The 25,179-nt window shown below is 45.1% G+C and overlaps 1 protein-coding gene across 1 annotated transcript in view; it reads right to left on the bottom strand.

Moving 5' to 3' along the window:
* Positions 1-18,236: 18,236 nt before the first annotated feature.
* Positions 18,237-25,179, bottom strand: part of LOC137535477 (zinc finger protein 271-like) — a 408,695-nt gene continuing 401,752 nt past the window's right edge. Inside the window, exon 8 of the mRNA XM_068257311.1 lies at positions 18,237-20,093. Within this exon, the coding sequence (XP_068113412.1) occupies positions 19,297-20,093 (797 nt within the window). The 3' untranslated portion in view covers positions 18,237-19,296. The remainder of the gene's footprint in view (positions 20,094-25,179) is intronic.

The raw sequence follows: 25,179 nt of genomic DNA, 5'->3' as shown, positions 1-25,179 counted from the left end.
TAGCAGCGGCCGCTACACTAATTTTTCTGGTGCGTGTACATGTGCCCATCCCCCTTCGTGATCATTACCTTGCCGCGGTGAAGGGGCTTGCGCATCACAATGAAGCAATGACCACCAGCTATTTGAGTGTCTCGGGTGGGGGTGGCACACAAAAGATATTAAGGTCGTTGCTTCATTGTGGTCAGACCAAATTTGATCAGCTGGAAAGTCACTGTTCTGTCATTCAGCTACATCAGCCGGGCAAGCATATGGGCTGAAAAGCCACCATCACCTGCACTCTCGTCACGGTGCGCACCAGTCCAGCACGGCCGTCACTACACAAACAGCTGTTTGCAGTCACTGCATACCTTTCACTGCATCTGTGACTGCACATTATACCTGGCAGTCAGTGCATAACTTGCACTTGAATGGATACACTTTCAAACAATTTAAAAATACAACCATCTAAACTTTCAAACAATTTAAAAATACAACCATCTATCATTTTCCAAAAATTTAAAAAAGGGCAAAAAAACTTGCCCTACGTAAAACATTCTTGGCAAATGCTTTCGACTTGGTTTGTCTTCCGCTGGCTCAAGGGTCCATCTGACCACAGATGCCTGGTCTGCAAAGCACGGTCAGGGCAGCTACAGCATGGGTCTCAGCAGGCTCCCACTTCGGGCCGCAATCCAACCTTCATTCCCCGCGGTGACAATGGCAGACTTGCCCTCCATAACGGATTCCCGTTAAAGGATTTAAAGTTAATTCATTTCAATTAGGGCCGCAAAAGGTCCTCCTGAGTCCTGTATTGTTATTTTTGGTCACTACCTCGGGGCGGGCGTGCATGCCTACCTGCTGCCCTCTTTGGATGTGTAGTGGTAGCCGTTTCTCAGGCTCCAACTCCGGAACGCAATACAAGAGGGAGCTCGTCCTCAGAATCAGCTGGGGGCAGTGTCCGGCGCCATGTATCGCCAGCTATGGCCAGACAGCCAACATGCCCTTCAACGTCAGCTGCTGATGCCACCGTAGCGCCATCAGCCCAGGGGGGCTCAGCGGTTTGGCAATTTTTTCACGTGTGTGTCTCAGATCGGAGCAAAGCCATCTGTTGTCTCTGCCAGCAAAAATTGAGCCGTGGAAAGGCCAACTGTCATTTAGGGACAAGTGCTTTACGAAGGCACCTGGAGAGAAGGCACAAACAGCTATGGCAAGAACACCTGAGGAAAAGAAGCACCCCTCAAAAGACAAGCAGCGGAGAATAACCGTGGCAGCCGTCACAGGGGGCTTCTGCTGCTCCACGTTCCCATGGTATTGTTCGTGGCTGGGGGGAGGAAGAATGGATACACTTTTAAACAATTTAAAAATACAACCATCTAAACTTTCAAACAATTTAAAAATACAACCATCTAAACTTGTAAACAATTTAAAAATACAACCATCTAAACTTTCAAACAATTTAAAAATACAACCATCTATCATTTTCCAAAAATTTAAAAAAGGGCAAAAAAACTTGCCCTACGTAAAACATTCTTGGCAAATGCTTTCGACTTGGTTTGTCTTCCGCTGGCTCAAGGGTCCATCTGACCACAGATGCCTGGTCTGCAAAGCACGGTCAGGGCAGCTACAGCATGGGTCTCAGCAGGCTCCCACTTCGGGCCGCAATCCAACCTGCATTCCCCGCGGTGAGAATGGCAGACTTGCCCTCCATAACGGATTCCCGTTAAAGGATTTAAAGTTAATTCATTTCAATTAGGGCCGCAAAAGGTCCTCCTGAGTCCTGTATTGTTATTTTTGGTCACTACCTCGGGGCGGGCGTGCATGCCTGCCTGCTGCCCTCCTTGGATGTGTAGTGGTAGCCGTTTCTCAGGCTCCACACCGGATTCCATCCCTCATTCCCCGGCCATTACCCGGGGTCACAAATGACAGACTTGCCCGCCTCCATATGATTCTCGTGAAAGGAATGTGGTGTCATCTTTGCCCGCCATAACTGGTTCTCGTTAAAGGATTTAAAGTACATTCATTTCAAATACACAGCAGGGCCTCGAAAGTCCGCCTCCTGTATTGTTATTTTTGGTCACTACCTCGGGGCGGGCGGGCGTGCATGCCTGCCCGCTGCCCTCCTTGGATGTGTAGTGGTAGCCGTTGCTCAGGCTCCACACCGGATTCAAACCTCTCATTCCCCGGCCATTACCCGGGGTCACAATGGCAGACTTGCCCGCCTCCACAGGATTCTCATTGTAGCGGTACTGAACAAGTACACAGCAAGTAGAAAATGTAAATTAAAAACAAAACGTAAGCTTTTTAACAATGCCATGGAAAGTTGAGAAGGAAGTCACACATTACCTGACATCACTGAGTGAGGAAGAGCAATCACGCCATGTTGCGCAGTAGTCCAGCATGGCCGTCACTACACAAACAGCTGTTTGCGGTGCGTTACACAGTGAGTTTGGTGTGTCAGTGTGAAGCAGTACTCTAATTACACTCCCTGTTTGATGTATACACATGCAAGATGTTTGAAAGCACGTTAGGTCTGCAATTTAGCATTCAATGTGATTTCTGCCCTTAAAATGCTGCTTTGCGTCACATCCAGATTTTTCACCGGGACTTTTGGCATGTATCCCACTCCGCCATGCCCCCCTCCAGGTGTTAGACCCCTTGAAACATCTTTTCCATCACTTTTGTGGCCAGCATAATTTTTTCTATTTTTCAAAGTTCGCCTCCCCATTGAAGTCTATTGCGGTTCGCGAACTTTTCCGCGAACTGAACCTTTTGCGGAAGTTCGCGAACCCGGTTCGCGAACCGAAAATCGGAGGTTCGCGACATCTCTACGTCTTGTGGTGAATAGACTAACTGCAGCCACTGTTTGTGGGATCTCCTTTACTATGAGTGGCAGATTGCCTATAAAGCTCATGGTGAACCAGAACCCCTAGGAGTGTGCAAAGGCCCTAAAAAGGACCAAAATACTAAATTAAAGTGAACCTCCAGACTAAACATATAGTCGGCAGCACTGAAAAGGCTTGGTGTTTCTTTAACAGTTCCACAGCATCAGAACTTTGTTTTTCTCACCCAAGCCTCATTTTTAGCTGCACAGAAGAAAACTGCCCGGGCCTTTTTTCCTCTGGTACTGTGCAAAGCATGATGGGATTTCTGATGTTGTTGTTCTCGTTGTGCTGTTTTGGTGCAATTTTTTTTTTTTTTAATTTGAGATTTGAAGCCTAAAGCGCACCGCTGGGAGGGATGATCAGGACACAGGACAGTTGGAACTGTGTCTCATGCTCCCTGTCACCTTCTTTCAACCAAAAAGATGTCTTCCCCCATGAAAAAGATGTGTTCCCCCATGAAATCACAAACATTTGCCTGTTCTTTTAAAAAGAGGATGGGTAAGAGATTATATTACCTATCTATTTTAATTACCATAACTAATGTAACTTAATGACAGTATGTTTGTTTAGGCTGACGTTCCTCTTTAAGCAATAAATAAATTTGCCTTCTTAAAACAGAAGGTATTTGAGATTATTTAGATTGGAGTGAATGTATGATGTCTTCCACGATGCATCACTTCTGGATATGCAAATCACCCCTTTGTTGTCCCAGAAAGCTAGCCACACCTCCAGAACCGCTGGAATGCAATGATGTGTCAGCTTATTAATTGTACAGAGTCTCAATAATACAACATGAATACAGACTGGCTGATCCTCCTCACTGCATGGTATGGATTAATACTACTCTATGGGGAAGGGCTTGGAACACCCCCTCAGTTACAGATAGCCCATCAAGCTAAACAATCTATCATCATCATCATTATTTTCAGTTGCTACACAACAGCCTCATCTACAGATACATTTAAAAACACACGATTGGTTCACACGATGGCCAGGGCCCCCGGACCTCTCTCACTGGCCGGGGCCCCAAGGCCAACACGTGATACCTGGAGGGGAGTGCAGGTGGGCCTGGACCTCTCACACCCAGGCTCTGGACCTCTCACATCCAGAAAACCCACCAACACTGCCTCCATACTGAATGCTAAATTCAACACACACAAGCAATAGAACACAGCAGTACATGCATCCAGCTACATTTGAAATTGGTCAGCAGGTGCTTGTCAGCCAATCAGGATGCCCTGTCATACACCCTTTACCTGCCATACCACATCTAGCAGCCATTAGCATTCAGGTGGGAGGCTTCAGTTGGACGCTATCGCAAGATTGCGTCGCTAGCAGGACCGCCCCGTGCAGGCATCCCTCCCACAGGGGTCCCTCCCTAACCGCTCACCTGTCCGCCATGTCCTAGAGCTGAAAAAAAAATGTTTAAAAACACACGATTGGTTCACACGATGGCCAGGGGCCCCGGACCTCTCTCACTGGCCGGGGCCCCAAGGCCAACACGTGATACCTGGAGGGGAGTGCAGGTGGGCCTGGACTTCTCACACCTAGGCTCTGGACCTCTCACATCCAGAAAACCCACCAACACTGCCTCCATACTGAATGCTAAATTCAACACACACAAGCAATAGAACACAGCAGTACATGCATCCAGCTACATTTGAAATTGGTCAGCAGGTGCTCGTCAGCCAATCAGGATGCACTGTCATACACCCTTTACCTGCCATACCACATCTAGCAGCCATTAGCATTCAGGTGGGAGGCTTCAGTTGGATGCCATCGCAAGATTGCGTCGCTAGCAGGACCGCCCCGTGTTTTTAAATGTTTTTTTTTCAGCTCTAGGACATGGCGGACAGGTGAGCGGTTAGGGAGGGACCCCTGTGGGAGGGATGCCTGCACGGGGCGGTCCTGCTAGCTACGCAATCTTGCGATGGCGTCCAACTGAAGCCTCCCACCTGAAGGCTAATGGCTGCTAGATGTGGTATGGCAGGTAAAGGGTGTATGACAGTGCATCCTGATTGGCTGACGAGCACCTGCTGACCAATTTCAAATGTAGCTGGATGCATGTACTGCTGTGTTCTATTGCTTGTGTGTGTTGAATTCATCTACAGATACATCTATAATAACTCACACCCCTGAGTACTTACTAAGATGAGCGCATGATTCTGGGCTTACGGATGTGCTAGTCTTTGGCAGTACTCGGAAATGTGAGTACTTCTTAAGGCTTCCTGAACAATACTGAAGCGCTATTTTACCGGGCAGGTCAAAGAAGTTATACCGGGCATGGCACAGTATGACGGCCACTGTCTGTCCTCAGAGGAGCTCACACTCTAATTCCTTTCATAGCCATAGTGTAATGTCAAGCCATACTATTTATTTATTTATTTAGCACTGACATCTTCTGCAGCACTTTACAAAGTACATAGTCATATCACTGACTGTCCTCAGGGGAGACCACATTCTAATCCCCACCATAGCCATAGTCTAATGTCCTACCATATTATTATTATATATTTATATAGCACTGACATCTTCTGCAGCACATTACAGAGTATATAGTCATGTCACGGACTGTCCTCAGAGGAGATCACAGCCTAATCACTACCATAGTCATAGTCTAATGTCCTACCATATTATTATTATATATTTATATAGCACTGACATCTTCTGCAGTACATTACAGAGCACATAGTCATGTCACTGACTATCCTCAGAGGAGCTCACAATCTAATCCTACCATAGTCATAGTCTAATGTCCTACCATATTATTATTATGTATTTATTTATACAGCACTGACATCTCCTGCAACACATTAGAGTGTACATAGTCCTATCACTGACTGTCCTCAGAGGAGATCACAACCTAATCACTACCATAGTCATAGTCTAATGTCTTATCATATTATTATTATATATTTATATAGCACTGACATCTTCTGCAGCACATTACAGAGTACATAGTCATGTCACTGACTGTCCTCAGAGGAGATCACAGCCTAATCACTACCATAGTCATACTACAGGATCTTCTAAAAAAATTAGCATATTGTGATAAAGTTCATTATTTTCTGTAATGTACTGGTAAACCTTAGACTCTTATATATTTTAGATTCAAATACACACAACTGAAATAGTTCAAGCCTTTTATGGTTTTAATATTGATGATTTTGGCATACAGCTCATGAAAACCCAAAATTCCTATCTCAAAAAATTAGCATATTTCATCCGACCAATAAAACAAAAGTGTTTTTAAAACAAAAAAAGTCAACCTTCAAATAATTATGTTCAGTTATGCACTCAATACTTGGTCGGGAATCCTTTTTCAGAAATGACTGCTTCAATGCGGCATGGCATGGAGGCAATCAGCCTGTGGAACTGCTCAGGTGTTATGGAGGCCCAGGATGCTTCGATAACGGCCTTAAGCTCATCCAGAGTGTTGGGTCTTGCGTCTCTCAACTTTCTCTTTACAATATCCGACAGATTCTCTATGGGGTTCAGGTCAGGAGAGTTGGCAGGCCAATTGAGCACAGTAATACCATGGTCAGTAAACCATTTACCAGTGGTTTTGGCACTGTGAGCAGGTGCCAGGTCGTGCTGAAAAATGAAATCTTCATCTCCATAAAGCTTTTCAGCAGATGGAAGCATGAACCCAATTTTGAACCAAAAACAGCGGCAGAAGTGCCTGACCTGGGCTACAGAGAAGCAGCACTGGACTGTTGCTCAGTGGTCCAAAGTACTTTTTTTCGGATGAAAGCAACTTTTACATGTCATTCGGAAATCAAGGTGCCAGAGTCTGGAGGAAGACTGGGGAGAGGGAAATGCCAAAATGCCTGAAGTCCAGTGTCAAGTACCCACAGTCAGTGATGGTCTGGGGTGCCATGTCAGCTGCTGGTGTTGGTCCACTGTGTTTTATCAAGGGCAGGGTCAATTCAGCTAGCTATCAGATTTTGGAGCACTTCATGCTTCCATCTGCTGAAAAGCTTTATGGAGATGAAGTGTAACGATTGCGGAATAATCTCCATACGGCGGAAACTCTCCACAAGCGTATGAAAGGGGGAACCCAGCTTTGGTGCAAGCACCAGTAGAGGGAGATTCCCACCGGCAGGTGGAGCTGTGGAGTGCAGAGGAGCAAGCCTCTGTACTGCCACAGATGCCCGATGGGAATTGTCCAAACCGAGCAGGGCAAGGTAGCCCTTAAAGAAAGAGAGAGCACAGCGACAGGGTGTATGTGTGTTCACCAATCTAGTCACCAACCCGCGACGATGAACACACAACCGTGAAGATCAAGTGAGAACGCAATCGCAAGAGAAGCGATTGCGGATGAGAATGAGCACAGGGACAGAATGTATGTGTGCGCACCAATCCAGTCACCAACCCGCGACGGTGCACACACAACAGCAGAAACAGAGTAGGAACGCAGTCGCGAGAGAGGCGATTGTCAGAGGTGACACAAGAAAAAGCAGAGGTAAACCCAGAAGCAGAGCAAAGGCACAGCAAATAATACAATGAGAATGATAAGGAAAATAACAAACGCTAACTAAACGCGAACACCGCACTCATTCGCAACAGCGAACGCGTTTACAGCGCGGTCTCCGCATGATAAGCGCAACAGAGACAAGCATGCCACCCTAACTAACCAGCGACACACAAACACGAAACAGAGAATGCGAGCGCTTGCTTAACGGTTACCTAACCGAGCCTACAGCAAGCGTTCGTATCAGACAAGACAGACTGACGGACAGACAACAGGAATATGACAGGATAGATCCACTGCTCTTTCCGCCAGAGCGAGTGCGATCCAGGTTCAGGGATAGGATAGGAAAGATCCACTGCTCTTCCGCCAGAGCAAGTGTGAATCAAGTAGGGAAACAGTGTTAGCAGAATCCACTGCTCTTTCCGCCAGAGCGAGTGCGATCCAAGTAAAGCAACAGAGCTAGCAGGATCCACTGCTCTTTCCGTCAGAGCGAGTGTGATCCAAGTAAAGCAACAGAGTTAGCAGGATCCACTCCTCTTTCCGTCAGAGCGAGTGCGATCCAAGTACAGCAAGATGAGGTAGCCAGTAGCAACCGCTGCTCCAGCTTACCCTCCAAGAACACAGATCAGAAGAAGCCACAGCCGCTACCGCTAGAGGCAAGTGCGATCCAAGCAGATGGACAGAAAGAACTACCAGTAGCAACCGCTGCTCTGGTTAGTATACACAAACAGACAGAACAGGCAATACAAGTAATACAACCTGACTGACCTAGAGGGGTGTCTAAGACAACCCCCAGGAATACTCTAAGATAACTCCAACAAGCAATAGCACGGCTGACACTCAAGGAGTGTTTCAACAAACCAATGAGGATGACCAGCAAAGGATTGTGGGTAGACCCAGCCTTTATACTGCCAGCAGCTAGGTGATTTGCATAACAAACGTATGCAAATCCCTCAGCAGCAGAGCAGGTCTGGAACTTGCAAAGCAAAGCCAGGTCTCTTATCCAGAGACCTGCATCCCTCAGAGATAAGGAATGGTCAAACAGCTGTCTGCCTGTGCAGCCAGCTGAGCGGATCATTACATAAAGATTTCATTTTTCAGCACAACCTGGCACCTGCTCAAAGTGCCAAAACCACTGGTAAATGGCTTACTGACCATGGTATTACTGTGCTCAGTTGGCCTGCCAACTCTCCTGACCTGAACCCCATAGAGAATCTGTGGGATATTGTGAAGAGAAAGTTGAGAGATGCAAGACCCAACACTCAGGATGAGCTTAAGGCCGCTATCGAAGCATCCTGGGCCTCCATAACACCTGATCAGTGCCACAGGCTGATTGCCTCCATGCCACGCCGCATTGAAGCAGTCATTTCTGCAAAAGGATTCCCGACCAAGTATTGAGTGCATAACTGAACATAATTATTTGAAGGTTGACTTTTTTTGTTTTAAAAACACTTTTCTTTTATTGGTCGGATGAAATATGCTAATTTTTTGAGATAGGAATTTTGGGTTTTCATGAGCTGTATGCCAAAATCATCAGTATTAAAACAATAAAAGGCTTGAACTACTTCAGTTGTGTGTAATGAATCTAAAATATATGAAAGTCTAATGTTTATCAGTACATTACAGAAAATAATGAACTTTATCACAGTATGCTAATTTTTTGAGAAGATCCTGTATACTAGAAATCCAAAGAACATGTTGGGACTGCTATACAGGCTGCACCCCCCAGCCCTTCCAGATGTGTTATTACACAGGGGCCAGCAGGGAGCCCTAACCATAACAAACACATTACCTGGCAATAAAATCACATGGCTAATGATGGTTACACCCACATGTACTAGGCCCACATTGACACTCCATTATTAATGCAATGATTGGGAGCCTCTTCCGTATATAACATGGACAGTGGAGCCAGTATAGAGCCTGTATTAGGAAAGGATCACAGTTTTATACAGAGACTCATCTCACGTCAATCCCTTAATATCTCCCCATTCTCTTCTGGCCGTGCTCCTCCTCCCAGCAGCTCCTCCTCCCAGCAGCTCCTCCTCCCAGCAGCTGACAGACTGGTAGCCGGGTCATGGAGGTCCTCTCCTCCCTCCACCATTACTGAGCTTATGGAAGATATCCTGGAATCAGGGGACTGGACGGGTGACAGCTCGGATGTAGAATAATGGGAGGAGCAAATCATCTCTGGTGTGCTTTCAAGATTTTCATTGTACTTTTGACTTCAATGCATTTGCCTCATGTTCCCATTGTAGTCTTTATATTATTTTTTTCAGATGGAGGGGGATACCGCAGATAATAAAAACTGATTAAGTGATTAGGTGGTTGCCCTTGGTAATCACGGCACCAGCGATTATCTGAGGAGACTGCACTTACTCTTGTATCAGCTGGACCTTCACACAGCTGCAGCTGTATACACAGACCAGAGACACTCTGAGGCCATTAGAGATTTATTGCCTAGGTCACAATGCACTGCTCAGCATTGGTTACAGAGGCAGCAGAACATACATCAGCTCTAAATTGCAATGTCAAGCGAATACCATTCTCCCCTACCTATAAACATCTTATAGACAGAAAACTCTCCAGCTTAAACAAGTGTTACGCAGGCACATCCCACTATAGGTGGGCTGTGGGTGTGTGAGAGCTGACAATCACATCCGGGGCTTTCTTTTGGTTTCCATGAGAATGTGATGGGCAGCATACCTACTACACAAGTCCAGGAACTCTGGGCCATAATTGGAGTTCATTCGGATTCTGGGAAACTAATGTTTATTTTCATGTTGTGATTTGTTTACACTTCTAGTGCTGGACAGTGCCGGGCTGTCTGTACATTAGAGAAGATAAAGCTCAATGGACGTCCACAAAGCATGATGTACTACTAGAATTATCAGAATTATGTTTCTCTAGAATAAATCTTAAGGGAAAACTCTGAATATAGTTTTCTGAGGGATTTACATGGCAAAAACTCCACAGATTTTTACAATACCCCCCAAGAAGACTTATATGCAGAAATCTTAACTATGTTTGTATTTATATTTAACCTTTAAGCTCTACCTTTGGTTAGTCCATATGAGTGTTTTTCCTGGTTACGTGTAACCTTTCCATGCTCACACACTCTCCCCTAATTAGGTGTTTGTGCACCGGGGGAGAGAGAGAGAGCACAAGACCTCTCGGCCTCCTTTATCCTGGCTTTCTGTGATGCCCTAACTTCTAGGCTGATGTCACACATCTGCTCAGCAGCATTTGTGTCACATGCGTATCACTTGCATTCTCATGGAAAAGTGAAACTTGATTTTAATTGACACGACAGAGAACCGGTGACAGGGGTCTTCTAAAAAAAAACACATTTAAACAACCAGCTCCTCTTCATATTTACTGCCTGAAGTTTGAGAAAACAACTAACCTTTATATGCTATAGCTTATCCTAGAACTATTGGCCTATAAGACTGTGTATCGGCCACTAACCTTCTAACCATGTAAATTTTGTTGGAGTAGTTTTAAACACAAACTCACCTGTGTAATGATGCATATGATTGTAATCTCCATCATGACCATCAGGGGGTGCAGAATAGAAGTTGTAAGCCGCAGAGGCCCAGTCTGAGGATCCCTGGAACATGGAAACCTTTCCCACCAGGTCAGACTGGAACTTACCTGATTGTATTTGTGTTCCACCTCTTATAGAGCTCCTTGATCATGGTGGAATATCACCTCCAGTTTAGTGTTATGTTTGTCTAACAACTTTAAAGAAGTGCAGTCTTGTCTATTATTATTAATGATTTATTAAGTGAAGTACGAAACAGGCATGGGGTACATAATAATACAGACAAATGGTGTACAACACCAATATATACAAAATACAGAACTGGTAACAAAACACAAAATCAATACAAAATACAGACCCGGTAATTACAGTGACAATTGTTACATAATGAATACAATGTATAATACTGTATTTTTTGGACTATAAGACTCACCTTTTCTCCCCCCAAAAAAGGGGGAAAAAAATCACTGTGTCTTATAGTCCAAATGGAGGGAGTTCCTGACTTGTGAACGCTGCCTATACCAACCTCCAACCCGCTGCAATGTTGCAGATTCCTTTTACTGTGCCCATGCAGAGGAGGACACAGGGGGACACAAGAGGTACAAAGGCGGCTTAATCCACAAGCTGCCCACTCACCATGAATCCACCAGGTTTACTATGAATATATTTCCCCCTGCTTTTTGTCCTCTAAACCTACAGTGGGTTGCAAAAGTATTCGGCCCCCTTGAAGTTTTCCACATTTTGTCACATTACTGCCACAAACATGCATCAATTTTATTGGAATTCCACGTGAAAGACCAATACAAAGTGGTGTACATGTGAGAAGTGGATCGAAAATCGTACATCATTCCAAACATTTTTTACAAATCAATAACTGCAAAGTGGGGTGTATTTTCGGCCCCTTGAGTCAATACTTTATAGAACCACCTTTTGCTGCAATTACAGCTGCCAGTCTTTTAGGGTATGTCTCTACCAGCTTTGCACATCTAGAAACTGAAATTCTTGCCTATTCTTCTTTGCAAAACAGCTCCAGCTCAGTCAGATTAGATGGACAGCGTTTGTGAACAGCAGTTTTCAGATCTTGCCACAGATTCTCGATTGGATTTAGATCTGGACTTTGACTGGGCCATTCTAACACATAGATATGTTTTGTTTTAATCCATTCCATTGTTGCCCTGGCTTTATGTTAAGGGTCATTGTCCTGCTGGAAGGTGAACCTCCGCCCCAGTCTCAAGTCTTTTGCAGACCCCAAGAGGTTTTCTTCCAAGTTTGCCCTGTATTTGGCTCCATCCATCTTCCCATCAACTCTGACCAGCTTCCCTGTCCCTGTTGAAGAGATGCACCCCTCGAGCATGATGCTGCCACCACCATATTTGACAGTGGGGATGGTGTGTTCAGAGTGATGTGCAGTGTTAGTTTTCCCCCACACAAAGCGTTTTGCATTTTGGCCAAAAAGTTCCATTTTGGTTTCATCTGACCAGAGCACCTTCTTCCACATGGTTGCTGTGTCCCCCACATGGCTTGTGGCAAACTTCAAACGGAACTTCTTATGCTTTCTGTTAACAATGCCTTTCTTCTTGCCACTCTTCCATAAAGGCCAATTTTGTACAGCGCATGACTAATAGTTGTCCTATGGACAGAGTCTCTCACCTGAGCTGTAGATCTCTGCAGCTCGTCCAGAGTCACCATGGGCCTCTAGACTGCATTTCTGATCAGCGCTCTCCTTGTTCAGCCTGTGAGTTTAGGTGGATGGCCTTGTCTTGGTAGGTTTACAGTTGTGCCATACTCCTTCCATTTCTGACTGATCGCTTGAACAGAGCTCCGTGGGATGTTCAAGGCTTTGGAAATCTTTTTGTAGCCTAAGCCTGCTTTAAATTTCTCAATAACATGATCCCTGACCTGTCTTGTGTTCTTTGGACTTTACGGTGTTGTTGCTCCCAAGATTCTCTTAGACAACCTCTGAGGCCCTCACAGAGCAGCTGTATTTGTACTAACATTAGATTACACACAGGTGGACTCTATTTAGTCATTAGCACTCATCAGGCAATGTCTATAGGCAACTGACTGCACTGAGATCAAAGGGGGCCGAATAATTATGCACACACCACTTTGCAGTTATTTATTTGTAAAAAATGTTTGAAATCATGTATGATTTTCATTCCACTTCTCACGTGTACACCACTTTGTATTGGTCTTTCACGTGGAATTCCAATAAAATTGATGCATGTTTGTGGCAGTAATATGACAAAATGTGAAAAACTTCAAGGGGGCCGAATACTTTTGCAACAGACTGTAGGTGCGTCTTATGGTCAGGAGTGTCTTATAGGACATAAAAAATGGTACATTTTAACACATAAAAGGGTGAGAGAGCCCTGCCCTTGCTTATAGTTAATAAAGTTGATAAAGTCACCAAGAATACATGCAGATCACCTCTCTTGGATGTTAGGATCACTGTGGAAGGTGGTCAGTCTCTCAGCTAAATGATAATAATAAGCTAGCCTGCTAGGCCTTTCCTAATAGTTTAAAAAATGGTGGCTTTTTAAGGGATTTTGGTGATGGGTGACAATTATTAGTTTAAGGACAAGTGTAATGAGAAGAATATGGAGGCTGCCATATTTATTTCCTTTTAAACAATAACAGTTGCCTGGCAGCCCTGCTGATCTATGTGGCTGCAGTAGTGTCTAAATCACACTAGAAACAAGCATGCAGCTAACCCTGTCAGATGTGACAATAATGTCAGAAACACCTGATATGCTGCATGCTTGTTCAGGGTCTATGGCTAAAAGTATTAAAGGCAAAAAATCAGCAGGACTGCCAGGCAACTGGTATTGCTTAAAAGGAAATAAATATGGCAGCCTCCATATCGCCCTTGTTACAGTTGTCCTTTAATTTTACTTCATACATTCTGCAAATTGTGACATTATAAATGATCAGATTATTAGGGGTAATTGCTGCAGATGCACACACAGCACAGTCCCCAGTTTCCGGCACCAGCGGGGATCACCTGAAGTGGGATACATGTGCTTGCCTATTGCTTGAGAAACTGGCCTAAAAAGCACAAAATATAAATATATAAATAGCACAAAAATATCCACAGAGACTCCAGCTATGTCTGAGGACGTGCAACTGACAAGCTACAGAGGACGCGCAACTGACAAGCTACAGAGGACGCGCAACTGACAAGCTACAGAGGACGCACAACTGACAAGCTACAGAGGACGAGCAACTGACAAGCTACAGAGGACGCGCAACTGACAAGCTACAGAGGATGCGCAACTGACAAGCTACAGAGGATGCGCAACTGACAAGCTACAGAGGATGAGCAACTGACAAGCTACAGAGGATGAGCAACTGACAAGCTACAGAGGATGAGCAACTGACAAGCTACAGAGGATACACAACAAAAAAGCTACGGATGATTGCTCATGCTAAGCTCATGTTAATTAAAAGAAGCACACAGCGCTCTGATTATGCCGGGGACACTCGGGGTGCAGGGACACAGAGGATCTGTCTGCCTTACATTCTGATCTGGTGGGCGGCAGCATGGTGGTAAGCCTTTATCTAATGTGCATTACTGTAATCAGCTGCACACAATACAGGACACAGTACACATAGCGGGGGACACACAGCGCTCTGCTTATGCCGGGGACACTCGGGGTGCAGGGACACAGAGGATCTGTCTGCCTTACATTCTGTTCTGGTGGGCAGCATGGTGGTAAGCCTTTATCTAATGGGCATTACTGTAATCAGCTGCACACAATACGGGACACAGGGCACATAGCGGGGGACACAGCGCTCTGCTTATGCCGGGGACACTCGGGGTGCAGGGACACAGAGGAGCTGTCTGCCTTACATGCTGTTCTGGTGGGCGGCAGCATGGTGGTAAGCCTTTATCCAATGGGCATTACCGTAATCAGCTGCACACAATACGGGACACAGGGCACATAGCGGGGGACACACAGTGCTCTGCTTATGCTGGGGACACTCGGGGTGCAGGGACACAGAGGAGCTGTCTGCCTTACATCCTGTTCTGGTGGGCGGCAGCATGGTGGTAAGCCTTTATCTAATGGGCATTACTGTAATCAGCTGCACACAATACAGGACACAGTGCACATAGCGGGGGACACGCAGCCATTACTGCTCAGCCTAAATACATATATTGCAGTGGCTGGTAGACTCAGGGGCAGCACAATCACATCAGTATCTGGTACAGCACAATATGCATGGGGGAGGGGGACACACAGAGGTCTGCCATTGCCATCAATATATGTCATGGCTAACAACACAAGATGGGCCAACATCACTCCGCACATGGGGGGGTACACAGAGGTCTGCCATGCATACTGCTCCGCTCTGGATGGGGAGGGAGGATCTTTCCTCGCACAGCCACAACTATACATGCATTTCTGTGCATTGTCTCCTGAGCTGAAGCAAGTGAGTGTGCAGAATGTGGCACACATACCATTACATGTATAGATCTGCTTACAGTATACAGTAAGGCTCTGGTCACAGTGTGTCTTTGTAGCATAACAGCCGAGGTTTGCCACACTGCAATGCACCACCTATGTGATGTTCACAATGCAGCAGGTGCGTTGCAGTGTAATGGTGTCCACATAGATGTCCCCTGAATTTTATAGTCTCTGCTACCACTGAGGTGTAAAGCAGAAGAGGCCCGAGCCTCAATGTACTGCAGTGACACCCAGATGCCCTGTGGCCAGTGCAATAGTCCACTCCTGGGCTGACAATGCTTTAGCTGTAACTGGCAAAGCACAACAGTGCCTCTACTTTATGAGAAAGCTAAGGAGCGCTAACCTTCCACAGAAGCTGCTGGTTAATTTCTACAGATGCCCTATAGAAAGCGGTCTGACCAACTGCATGCCGGCCTGGTACAGCAGCTGCACCAAGGCTGCCAGAGAAGCCCTGCAGCCAGCTGTAATAACAGCAGAAGTCATTATCAGCACTGAACAACCATCACTGGAACTCTTGTGCAGTAAAACCCCCATTATCCGGCACCAACGGGGATTGCCAAATGCCGGATAAGTGTAGTTTCTGGTTGCTTGAGAGTCAATGTCAAAAATAGGCCCAGCTAAAAAAAAAAAAAAAAAAACAGTACTATACCCCAGACTATATACCAAGCTCAGTATTAATGTTGAAATACAGTAATTTAAAACAAATTAAGAAAAGAGACAGACTTAACTTAAAGGATAACTGAAGTGGGAGTGACATGGAGGCTGCCATATTTATTTCCTTTTAAGCAATTTGCCTGGCAGCCCTGCTGATCCTCTGCCAATAATACTTTTAGCCACAGACCCTGAACAAGCATGCAGCAGATCAGGTGATTCTGACTTTATTGTCACATCTGACAAGATTAGCTGCATGCTTGTTTCTGGCTATCCTTCTTATCTATTGGGCTATAACAGTGTCTGAATCACACCGGAAACAAGCATGCAGCTAATCTTGTCAGAAACACCTGATCTGCTGCATGCTTGTTCAGGGGCTATGGCAAAAAGTATTAGAGGCAGAGTATCAGCAGGATAGCCAGGCAACTGGTATTGTTTAAAAGTACATACATATGGCAGCCTCCACATCTCTCTCACTTCAGTTGGCCTTTAAGCACTCTACATTAACGGGCGCTCCCTGTATAATTAGACCAATAGGCTTCCTGTCATGTGACAAATAGCCTATTGGGCCAATCAAAGTGCTGGGATCTCATCCTGTGAAGCCAGGGGCTCAGGGCGGGTTCAGTGGTGCTCCCGTTAAGCTAATGGAGCACGAGTAAGTTAGCAATAATACAGCATAGAGTGTGCTGGAGATTTTTACCTCTCGCTCCTGTCATTAAGCTGCACTGCTTTAGCATTGGCAACAGATAAACAGACAATGGCAGACAAAACCAAGTACAATAGTCAAGTAGTGTAGGTGGAAAACATGAGGGTAATAATACACCTGGGCAGGAGATATTGCACTACAGAGGTGCTAGGAGGGTGATCCAGCCCTGCGTTGTTTGGAGGACCAGAGCGGGCGCAGGGGAGTCTCTGCTGTCTGAGGGGTAGGATTACAGCAGGAGGGCGGTCTCAGCAGGGGAGGGATAGAATTCAGCAGGAGGGCGGGCTCAGCAGGGGAGGGATAGAGTTCAGCAGGAAGGCCAGCTCAGCAGGAGAGGGATCGAGTTCAGCAAGAAGGCAGCCTGAAGGTGCTCCTACACCTGTTTGTTTTAGAAAAGATGGTCCTATCATGGCGGCCTGATGGGAGGAGCTCAAAGAAGCGGTTGCCTGGGTGGGAGGGGTCACGCAAGATCTTGGTGGCTCTTGAACCCATTCTCTCCATGTGGAGATCAGGAGGTAGCAGGGATGATCCAATGATCTTTTCCACAGTGCTAATCACTTTTTGGAGTCTGTACCGGTCTCTGGTAGAGATGGCCCAAACTGTTCGCCGGTGGACAGTTCCTGGTGAACTTGGGCTATTGACTGTAAAACTGAGACACAAAGAGAGGGAGATCTCCTTTCCTCAGTTCAGTCTGAATGAATGAGAGCTTCTAATATCCCCACATCAGCAGCTCACAGCAGGTAAATAACTATGTTATATAGAACTTTCCTGGAGTCTCACATTCTTATTTTCACTTTAAGGGGTGTATATCCCGACTCTGAAATTTGCACAGCAGTGAAATCAGAGTGATGTAACCTGCCTGGTGGTAATCCCAACCGATGCTCGGGGTCTGCTTTGTGAGCAGAGAGTGGTAAACCCGAGCTCAGGTCAGGCTGGCAAAAACCGCTGCATGAGCAGTGTTCCTGGGTCCCGTGTGCGATCAGTGCTGCACAGCAGTACCCAGGCTGCTCTCCACGTCTCCCTTCTCTCCACCTTCTCCCTTGTCTGTCTTTGGGCGCCAGGATCCCCATGTCCCCACTAATGTTCCAGGGATTCAGCGGCAAATCAGTGCGGTGGGTGTGACGTCGGTGGAGGGCGGGACTAATTTTAAAGCGGAGCTAAACTTATTTTTTTAGGAGATTAAAAGAAAAAAAACAGAAATGGGCAATGTGTGTGTGTATACTGTATTTGTGTGTGTATATGTATATACTGCTGCCTGCACCGACCCCTGCCTGGATTTTGACTACTCTCTGCCTGCCACCTGCACCAACCTCTGCCTGGAGTTTGACTACTCCCTGCCTGCCGCCTGCACTGACCCCTGCCTGGATTTTGACTACTCTCTGCCTGCCTCCTGCACCGACCTCGGCCTAGATTTTGACTACTCCCTGCCTGCCGCCTGCACCGACCTCTGCCTGGATTATGACTACTCTCTGCCTGCCTTATTTGTACAGTTTCACAATTTTTTACATTTATTCATCAATTTAATTAATTCAACAAATTTGTGTTTTAGTCTTTTATTTATATGCAGAATGTCTACCAGGTTTTTATTCTGACATATTTTAGTGAGGTATGACTTAAAGCAGATCAGAGATTAAACACTAACTATAACAAGTAACAAGTAACAAGTAGTCTATATATCTTATCTAAAGTTTAGATAGTTTACACAGCAAGTTTCAAAAGTTTATGATGATTTATGCCTGTGATACAATGAGGGCAGCCATGTTCTGTTTGTCACATTGTCACAGGCTGAGGGCTGGAGATGCTATCAGCTTGCCTGTGTGTAAATTCAGTCCCCCCGCTTCCTCCCTCCTCCCCTCTGCCTCTGAAATCAATGGCTAGTAACCTCCTCCTGCCCAGACTGAGCTCCTGTAAGCCCTTGTTACTGTCTGAAAATGCCAAGGCACTCTAAAAAGCTTTGAGGCTTGTTTAGTTTATAAGGAATTAGAGTATTAAAACAAAAACAAAAAAGTATTTGGCTTGAGGAATGTCCTATAAACTATATGAAAGGAATACAACTATGCAATGAGTAAAAGTTTATCTCAGATCCACTTTAAGAATTGGAGGCCTAAAATACTTGAAAAAAAATGTACCGCTTTAGACTCATAATTCCAGAGAGAAATGCACCGCCAGGGAGGTTAAAATCTGGTTTACTTCGCTCCCAGCAAAAACAAATAATGATAATTTCAGCACTTGTGTTATCAGGAGTGTTTGTTCAGCCAGATAGAAGTGTTTTGGCTTTATTTACTTTTCAGGAGAGCCAGGGCTGCATGGGACTACAAATCCTGCCTCATTTGTATAGATAAAGCACCTGGTTTATTAACCCTTACATTGTAAAATAAAAAAGTGAACACAAAGCAAGTCCTAACTAGGCTCAGTACTATATGTACCCATATTTATCTCATCATGTCACTTCAGATCAGGGACTTTAACACTTTATAAACCAATGCACTGAGTAGCATGAAAAAATCGTCAGCATTCTGTGTGAATATGGTAAATAACAAAACAAAACAAAAAAACAACGTGCATCAGAACATTTGTAGCCAATACATTTTCCATACTCAACACAAGTGTCTGATAAGCAGTGATTTTTGCCCAAAACATTTCCCACACTCAGCACATGAATAGGGCTTCTCACCAGTGTGAGATCTATCATGTCTGACAAGGTGTGATTTACTAAAAAAACATTTCCCACACTCAGCACATGAATAGGGCTTCTCACCAGTGTGAGATCTATCATGTCTGACAAGGTGTGATTTACTAAAAAAACATTTCCCACACTCAGCACATGAATAGGGCTTCTCACCAGTGTGAGATCTCTCATGGCTGACAAGATTTGATTTCTGTACAAAACGTTTCCCACACTCAGCACATGAATAGGGCTTCTCACCAGTGTGAGATCTCTCATGGCTGACAAGATTTGATTTCTGTGCAAAACTTTTCCCACACTCACCACATGAATAGGGCTTCACACCAGTGTGAGATCTCTCATGTGTGACAAGATCTGATTTACTCAAACAACATTTCCCACACTCAGCACATGAATAGGGCTTCTCACCAGTGTGAGATTTCTCATGTGAGGCAAGACTTGATTTCTGAGTAAAACATTTCCCACACTCAACACATGAATAGGGCTTCTCACCAGTGTGAGATCTCTCATGTATAACAAGATGTGATTTACTCAAACAACATTTCCCACACTCAGCACATGAAAAAAGATTCTCACCTGTGTGAGATTTCTCATGTGTGACAAGATATGATTTATCAGCAAAATATTTCCCACACTCAGCACATGAATATGGCTTCTCACCAGTGTGAGATCTCTCATGCCTGACAAGATATGATTTCTGTGAAAAACCTTTCCCACACTGAGCACATGAATAGGGCTTCTCACCAGTGTGAGATCTCTCATGCATGACAAGATGTGATTTCCATGCATAACATTTCCCACACGTGGAACAGGAATGAGACCCTCCAGCAGGGGGAGAGCTGTGCTGGGTATGAGGCCCCTCAGGGTTAGACAGGTGAGGGGAGTCTGGGGGGATATTTGGGGTAACCAGGATATCTGCAGGAGACTCTTGTCCAGTGACATCATCATCCGTTGTACAGTCTGTGGATACAGAGAGACGAGTCTCTGAGAGGTTCCTGATGCCGGGACTCCGCCCTGCAAATAGAGAAACATCATCACTTCCTGTTAGAGAATTCTGAGGGGAGGAACAATTATCATTAGGGATGAAAGGAAATAGGATGGTCGGCACTGCTGTACAGCTTCCTTTATTTGGCAATGTGCAGACAAGTAGGCTGTGTGTTACATCATCACCTCACAGTCCATAAGAAGAGACTAAACACGTACCGGTGCGGGGGTGGATAATGGTGGGTGCTGGTTGCTGGGAGCCTGACGGCAGTTTCACATACAAGCGCTTCTTCAGAGGCTATGACAAGGGGGCGGGGCTATATCTGCTCTAGTTGGAGAAAGTGCTTTACTGTAATAGTAACCTGCAATCCAAGATTACAGTGTGGGGAGGTCAGGGAGGGCGAGGCCAAACAACACGGCTGCTATTCCTAATGGAATTACAAGTCCTGCTGCAGCAGCTAATTATACAAGCCACTAACATAATATCCCATGATGAATATAGGTCAGGCCATGCAGAGCAGAGAATCTGGCTGACCTCGTCCACATATACAACAAGGACTGCCTGATTAGGGGAAGCCGGGGTTAGGAAGGTTTAACAGTTATTTAAAACTTTATCTTTATTTTAATGTAAAAGAAACAGGGAGATTGGCCATTAGAGGATGGGCAACAGTGACATTCAAGGAGAACTGGGGAGGAGATTGTGTCTCAGAAGTTCAGCAGAATAGGTGCCGTATCTATTCCTGACTCTCTTCTCTTTCAGTTCAATTCAGCAGTTACTATTTGATTTAACAATAATAGTTTATTGAAAAAAGTCAGTAATACAAATTAACAGGAAACAGCCTGATGAAATGATGTTATGAAACAGCATAGTACAAGTACCATATGAGATTAACCATTTCAGCCCACGGGTATTTTTCACCTTATGGACGAGAGGAATTTTCACCTGTCAGTGGGGTTAGGAAGGTTTAAAAGTTAGCTTAATATTTCCTCTGTGCAAGCTACACGCGCTAGTGGCAGCATAGCGTGCGTTGCTTAGCAACGGCCGCTGCCTTGACAAGCCGCATGGCAGCGATGTATTGCTCCTGTGATACTTCACTAAAGCGTCCTCTACGTAGCGTGAGGAAATGAGTAGTGCTGCTCTATTAGCGTTAGTAACAGTAGTTTAGTTGCACTGTTTGGCAGCGCTATAGTTAGTGAATCAACCCCATTGTGTTTTATAGCATGTAATTAGTAACTGTTGAATTGAACTAAAAGAGGAGAGAGTCAGGAATAGATACGGCACCTATTCTGCTGAACTTCTGAGACACAATCTCCTCCCCAGTTCTCCCTGAATGTCGCTGTTGCCCATCCTCTAATGGCCAATCTCTCTGTTTCTTTTAAATTAAAATAAAGGTTACTTTTTAGATAACTTTTAAACCTTCCTAATCCCGGCTTCCCCTAATAGCTAACAGCGCTATAGTGAATCAACCCCAATGGCCACAACTCATTAAGATCATTCTGGTGATAATAAGGCAAGTGGAAACATCACCACAAATCGATCTGTATTTTAAGTGTTAATTCACTAAAGAAGCTTGTCTTATTAACATGTAGTGATAAGCTTTCACAGTGAGAGTGCTGTCTTATCACTCCAGTCCTGAAGCTTTCACCTTTGTAGTTATTCTCACATGCAGTAGGTAGGGAGGGGAGGAGCACACACAGGAAAGATGTAGCTCCACCCTCTGCTGCCAGGGTGATTTCAGCAAGGCTGGGTAGGACAGCAAGGGAGGGAGAGAGAGGCTGTGTGTGTGTGTGTGTGTGTGTGTGTGTGTGTGTGTGTGTGTGTGTGTGTGTGTGTGTGTGTGTGTGTGTGTGTTTTATCAACATATGCATGGTCTTTCTCTCTCTCCCTCCCTCTCTGTGTATGATATTGAGCACGTTTTCTCAGCTTCCTTGGTTGCCCATGCCGAGACCTATTCGGAGTGGAAATTTTCCTATTAAACCAGCCATGCTGAGCTTCCAGTGACCAGTATGAGGGAGTGTGAGAGCGATAACACCAAATGTAACACACCTGCTCCCCATTCACACCTGAGACCTTGTAACACTAACCAGTCACATGACCTCAGGGAGGGAAAGGGCCTGAACCAATTCCCTTCCTCTTCTAAGTTCTCTCCTAGGACATCATTTTTCATCGTCTGTTTAAAATAACTTCTCAACACTCTGCAAATGAAAAAGTACTGTAAAAATATTTCTAACTAGCTGATGGCCCGGTGTTGCCCGGGTATGTATTTGGCTGGTGTTGACTGCGCCCACTTTTTCTTACCCTAACACACAATTACTGAATGACCAAGTTTGTGAGCTTTGCAGGCTTTGGCATTAATAATTTGCATTGAGATGAAACAAATCTGATTGGCTGTTTGTGGTTCCACCCCTTTTCTGAATTTGAACCCCAGTCACCCAATGACCAACTGGACCAGGTTTGAGGCTTGTGCCATTAACAGTGCAAGACTGGCAGAAATTACATATTCCCCTTGAAAATCAATAGGTGAATTTTGATTGGCTTTTGAAGGCTCCACCCACTTTTCTGAATATTAATCCCGGTCACCCAGTGACCAACTCTGCAAAGTTTGGGAAGCCTGCCATTAGCAGTGTAAGAATGGCTGCAGTTTACATTTATCCCAGTGAAATTTGTATTCGTCTCCGCCCACTTTTTTGGTTATGGAGATAAAAAGTATCCTATATCTTATTCCCGGTAATGTACTATGTGTGGGACAAATTTCATTCAAATCCGATCTGCCAGTTTTGCGTGATCGAGTAACAAACATCCAAACTGTCACATTTATAATCTTAGTAAGATTTTTTTGTTGCCTGCAGGTGGCTTAAAAGGCCATTTATTGATAAGATATGAAAATATCACCAAGGAGAAAACTTAGGAAAAAGGTGAATTGGATTGGGCCCTGAAATGTCTAATTGAGAAGAATTTTGACATTTGTCACTTAGGGGCGTCCTCACTTTTGTTGCCAGCGGATTAGACATTAATGGCTGTGTATTGAGTTATGTTGGTGGGACAGCAAATTTACACCGTTATACAAGCTGTACACTGACTGCTTTACTTTGTATCAAAGGGGTAGATTCATGAAACTGTGGTAATATTACCACACATACTGAGAGGAAGATGATCTATACTGTGCCCAGCAGGGACATATTTGTTACTCAGTTTAATAAGGCTATTGAATTACTAATGTTTATCACTCACCAATTCTCATATCAGCAATAATGTCTTCCTCCTTTGATGCTCTCATCACATCCCTCTCCTCCATAGACTGCTGATCACTCCTCACATACGCCTCTTCTTCTTCCTCTTTACTTGTCCTCATCATGTCACCCTCCTCCACAGACTGCTGATCACTCCTCACATACGTCTCCTCTTCTTCCTCTTTACTTGTCCTCATCATGTCACCCTCCTCCACAGACTGCTGATCACTCCTCACATACGTCTCTTCTTCTTCCTCTTTACTTGTCCTCATCACGTCCCCCTCCTCCATAGACTGCTGATCACTCCTCAGATACGTCTCTTTTTCTTCCTCTTTACTAGTCCTCATCATGTCACCCTCCTCCATAGACTGCTGATCACTCCTCACATACGTCTCTTCTTCTTCCTCTTTACTTGTCCTCATCACGTCCCCCTCCTCCATAGACTGCTGATCACTCCTCAGATACGTCTCTTTTTCTTCCTCTTTACTAGTCCTCATCATGTCACCCTCCTCCATAGACTGCTGGTCACTCCTCACATACGTCTCTTCTTCTTCCTCTTTACTTGTCCTCATCATGTCACCCTCCTCCATAGACTGCTGATCACTCCTCACATACGTCTCTTCTTCTTCCTCTTTACCTGTCCTCATCATGTCACCCTCCACCATAGACTGCTGATCACTCCTCACATACGTCTCTTCTTCTTCCTCTTTACTTGTCCCTATCATGTCACCCTCCTCCATAGACTGCTGATCACTCCTCACATAAATTTCACATTCTTCCTCTTTAACCATAGCACTTACATGTATCAGTTCTCCACCCTAATCACACAAAATAAGAAGCACTTTATAATGTGAACACAGATAACAGCATAGACAGCAGGAAACAATGTCACATAGTTTAGGGTCTCTAATGACACTCAGTTCCACCTACCTGATAATGGTGGGGGGTGGTGGGAAATTCCTTTAGACAGTCCCGGGAATAAAGAGGGCCTGTACATCCCTCTGGTGGGTTTCCATTACTGGATTTATCTGTAGGAAACAGACACAATGACTGAATACTATGGGATTAATTGACTAAAGCAGCGTACACACGCCGGACTTTAGGCAACGATGAGTCCGTCGTTGCCTCCCGCTGGGTGGGCGTGCCAGCGATAGTCCGGCGTGTGTACGCTCTGTCGTCAGACTGATACGGCTGTTTCTGAGCGATCCGCCCGGCGGATCGCTCAGGAACAGCCGTATCAGTCTGACGACAGAGCGTAAACACGCCGGACTGTCGCTGGCACGCCCACCCAGCGGGAGGCAACGACGGACTCGTCGTTGCCTAAAGTACGGCGTGTGTACGGACCTTAAGTGTTACTACATTGAAAAGTAAATATTACAGACTAGTGAGGTAAATTACCGGCTTGTGCAGTGAATACCTCAAAATAAGTCAATTCACTAAAATTAGAGCATTCAGTAAAACAAATAAAATGTTAGGTATTTTTAAGATCTGGCTGGACCTGTCAATAACTAGAAATCAGCATGTGGTAACATTGACAGACAAGGGAGAAAGCCAATAGGAAGAGCCACCTGGTCCTGCT

The sequence above is a fragment of the Hyperolius riggenbachi genome, chromosome 10 (assembly GCF_040937935.1).
Source record: "Hyperolius riggenbachi isolate aHypRig1 chromosome 10, aHypRig1.pri, whole genome shotgun sequence".
Taxonomy (NCBI): Eukaryota; Metazoa; Chordata; class Amphibia; order Anura; family Hyperoliidae; genus Hyperolius; species Hyperolius riggenbachi.
The sequence above is the reverse complement of the archived record's forward strand: the minus strand, read 5'-3'. Positions and strand labels throughout refer to the sequence as shown.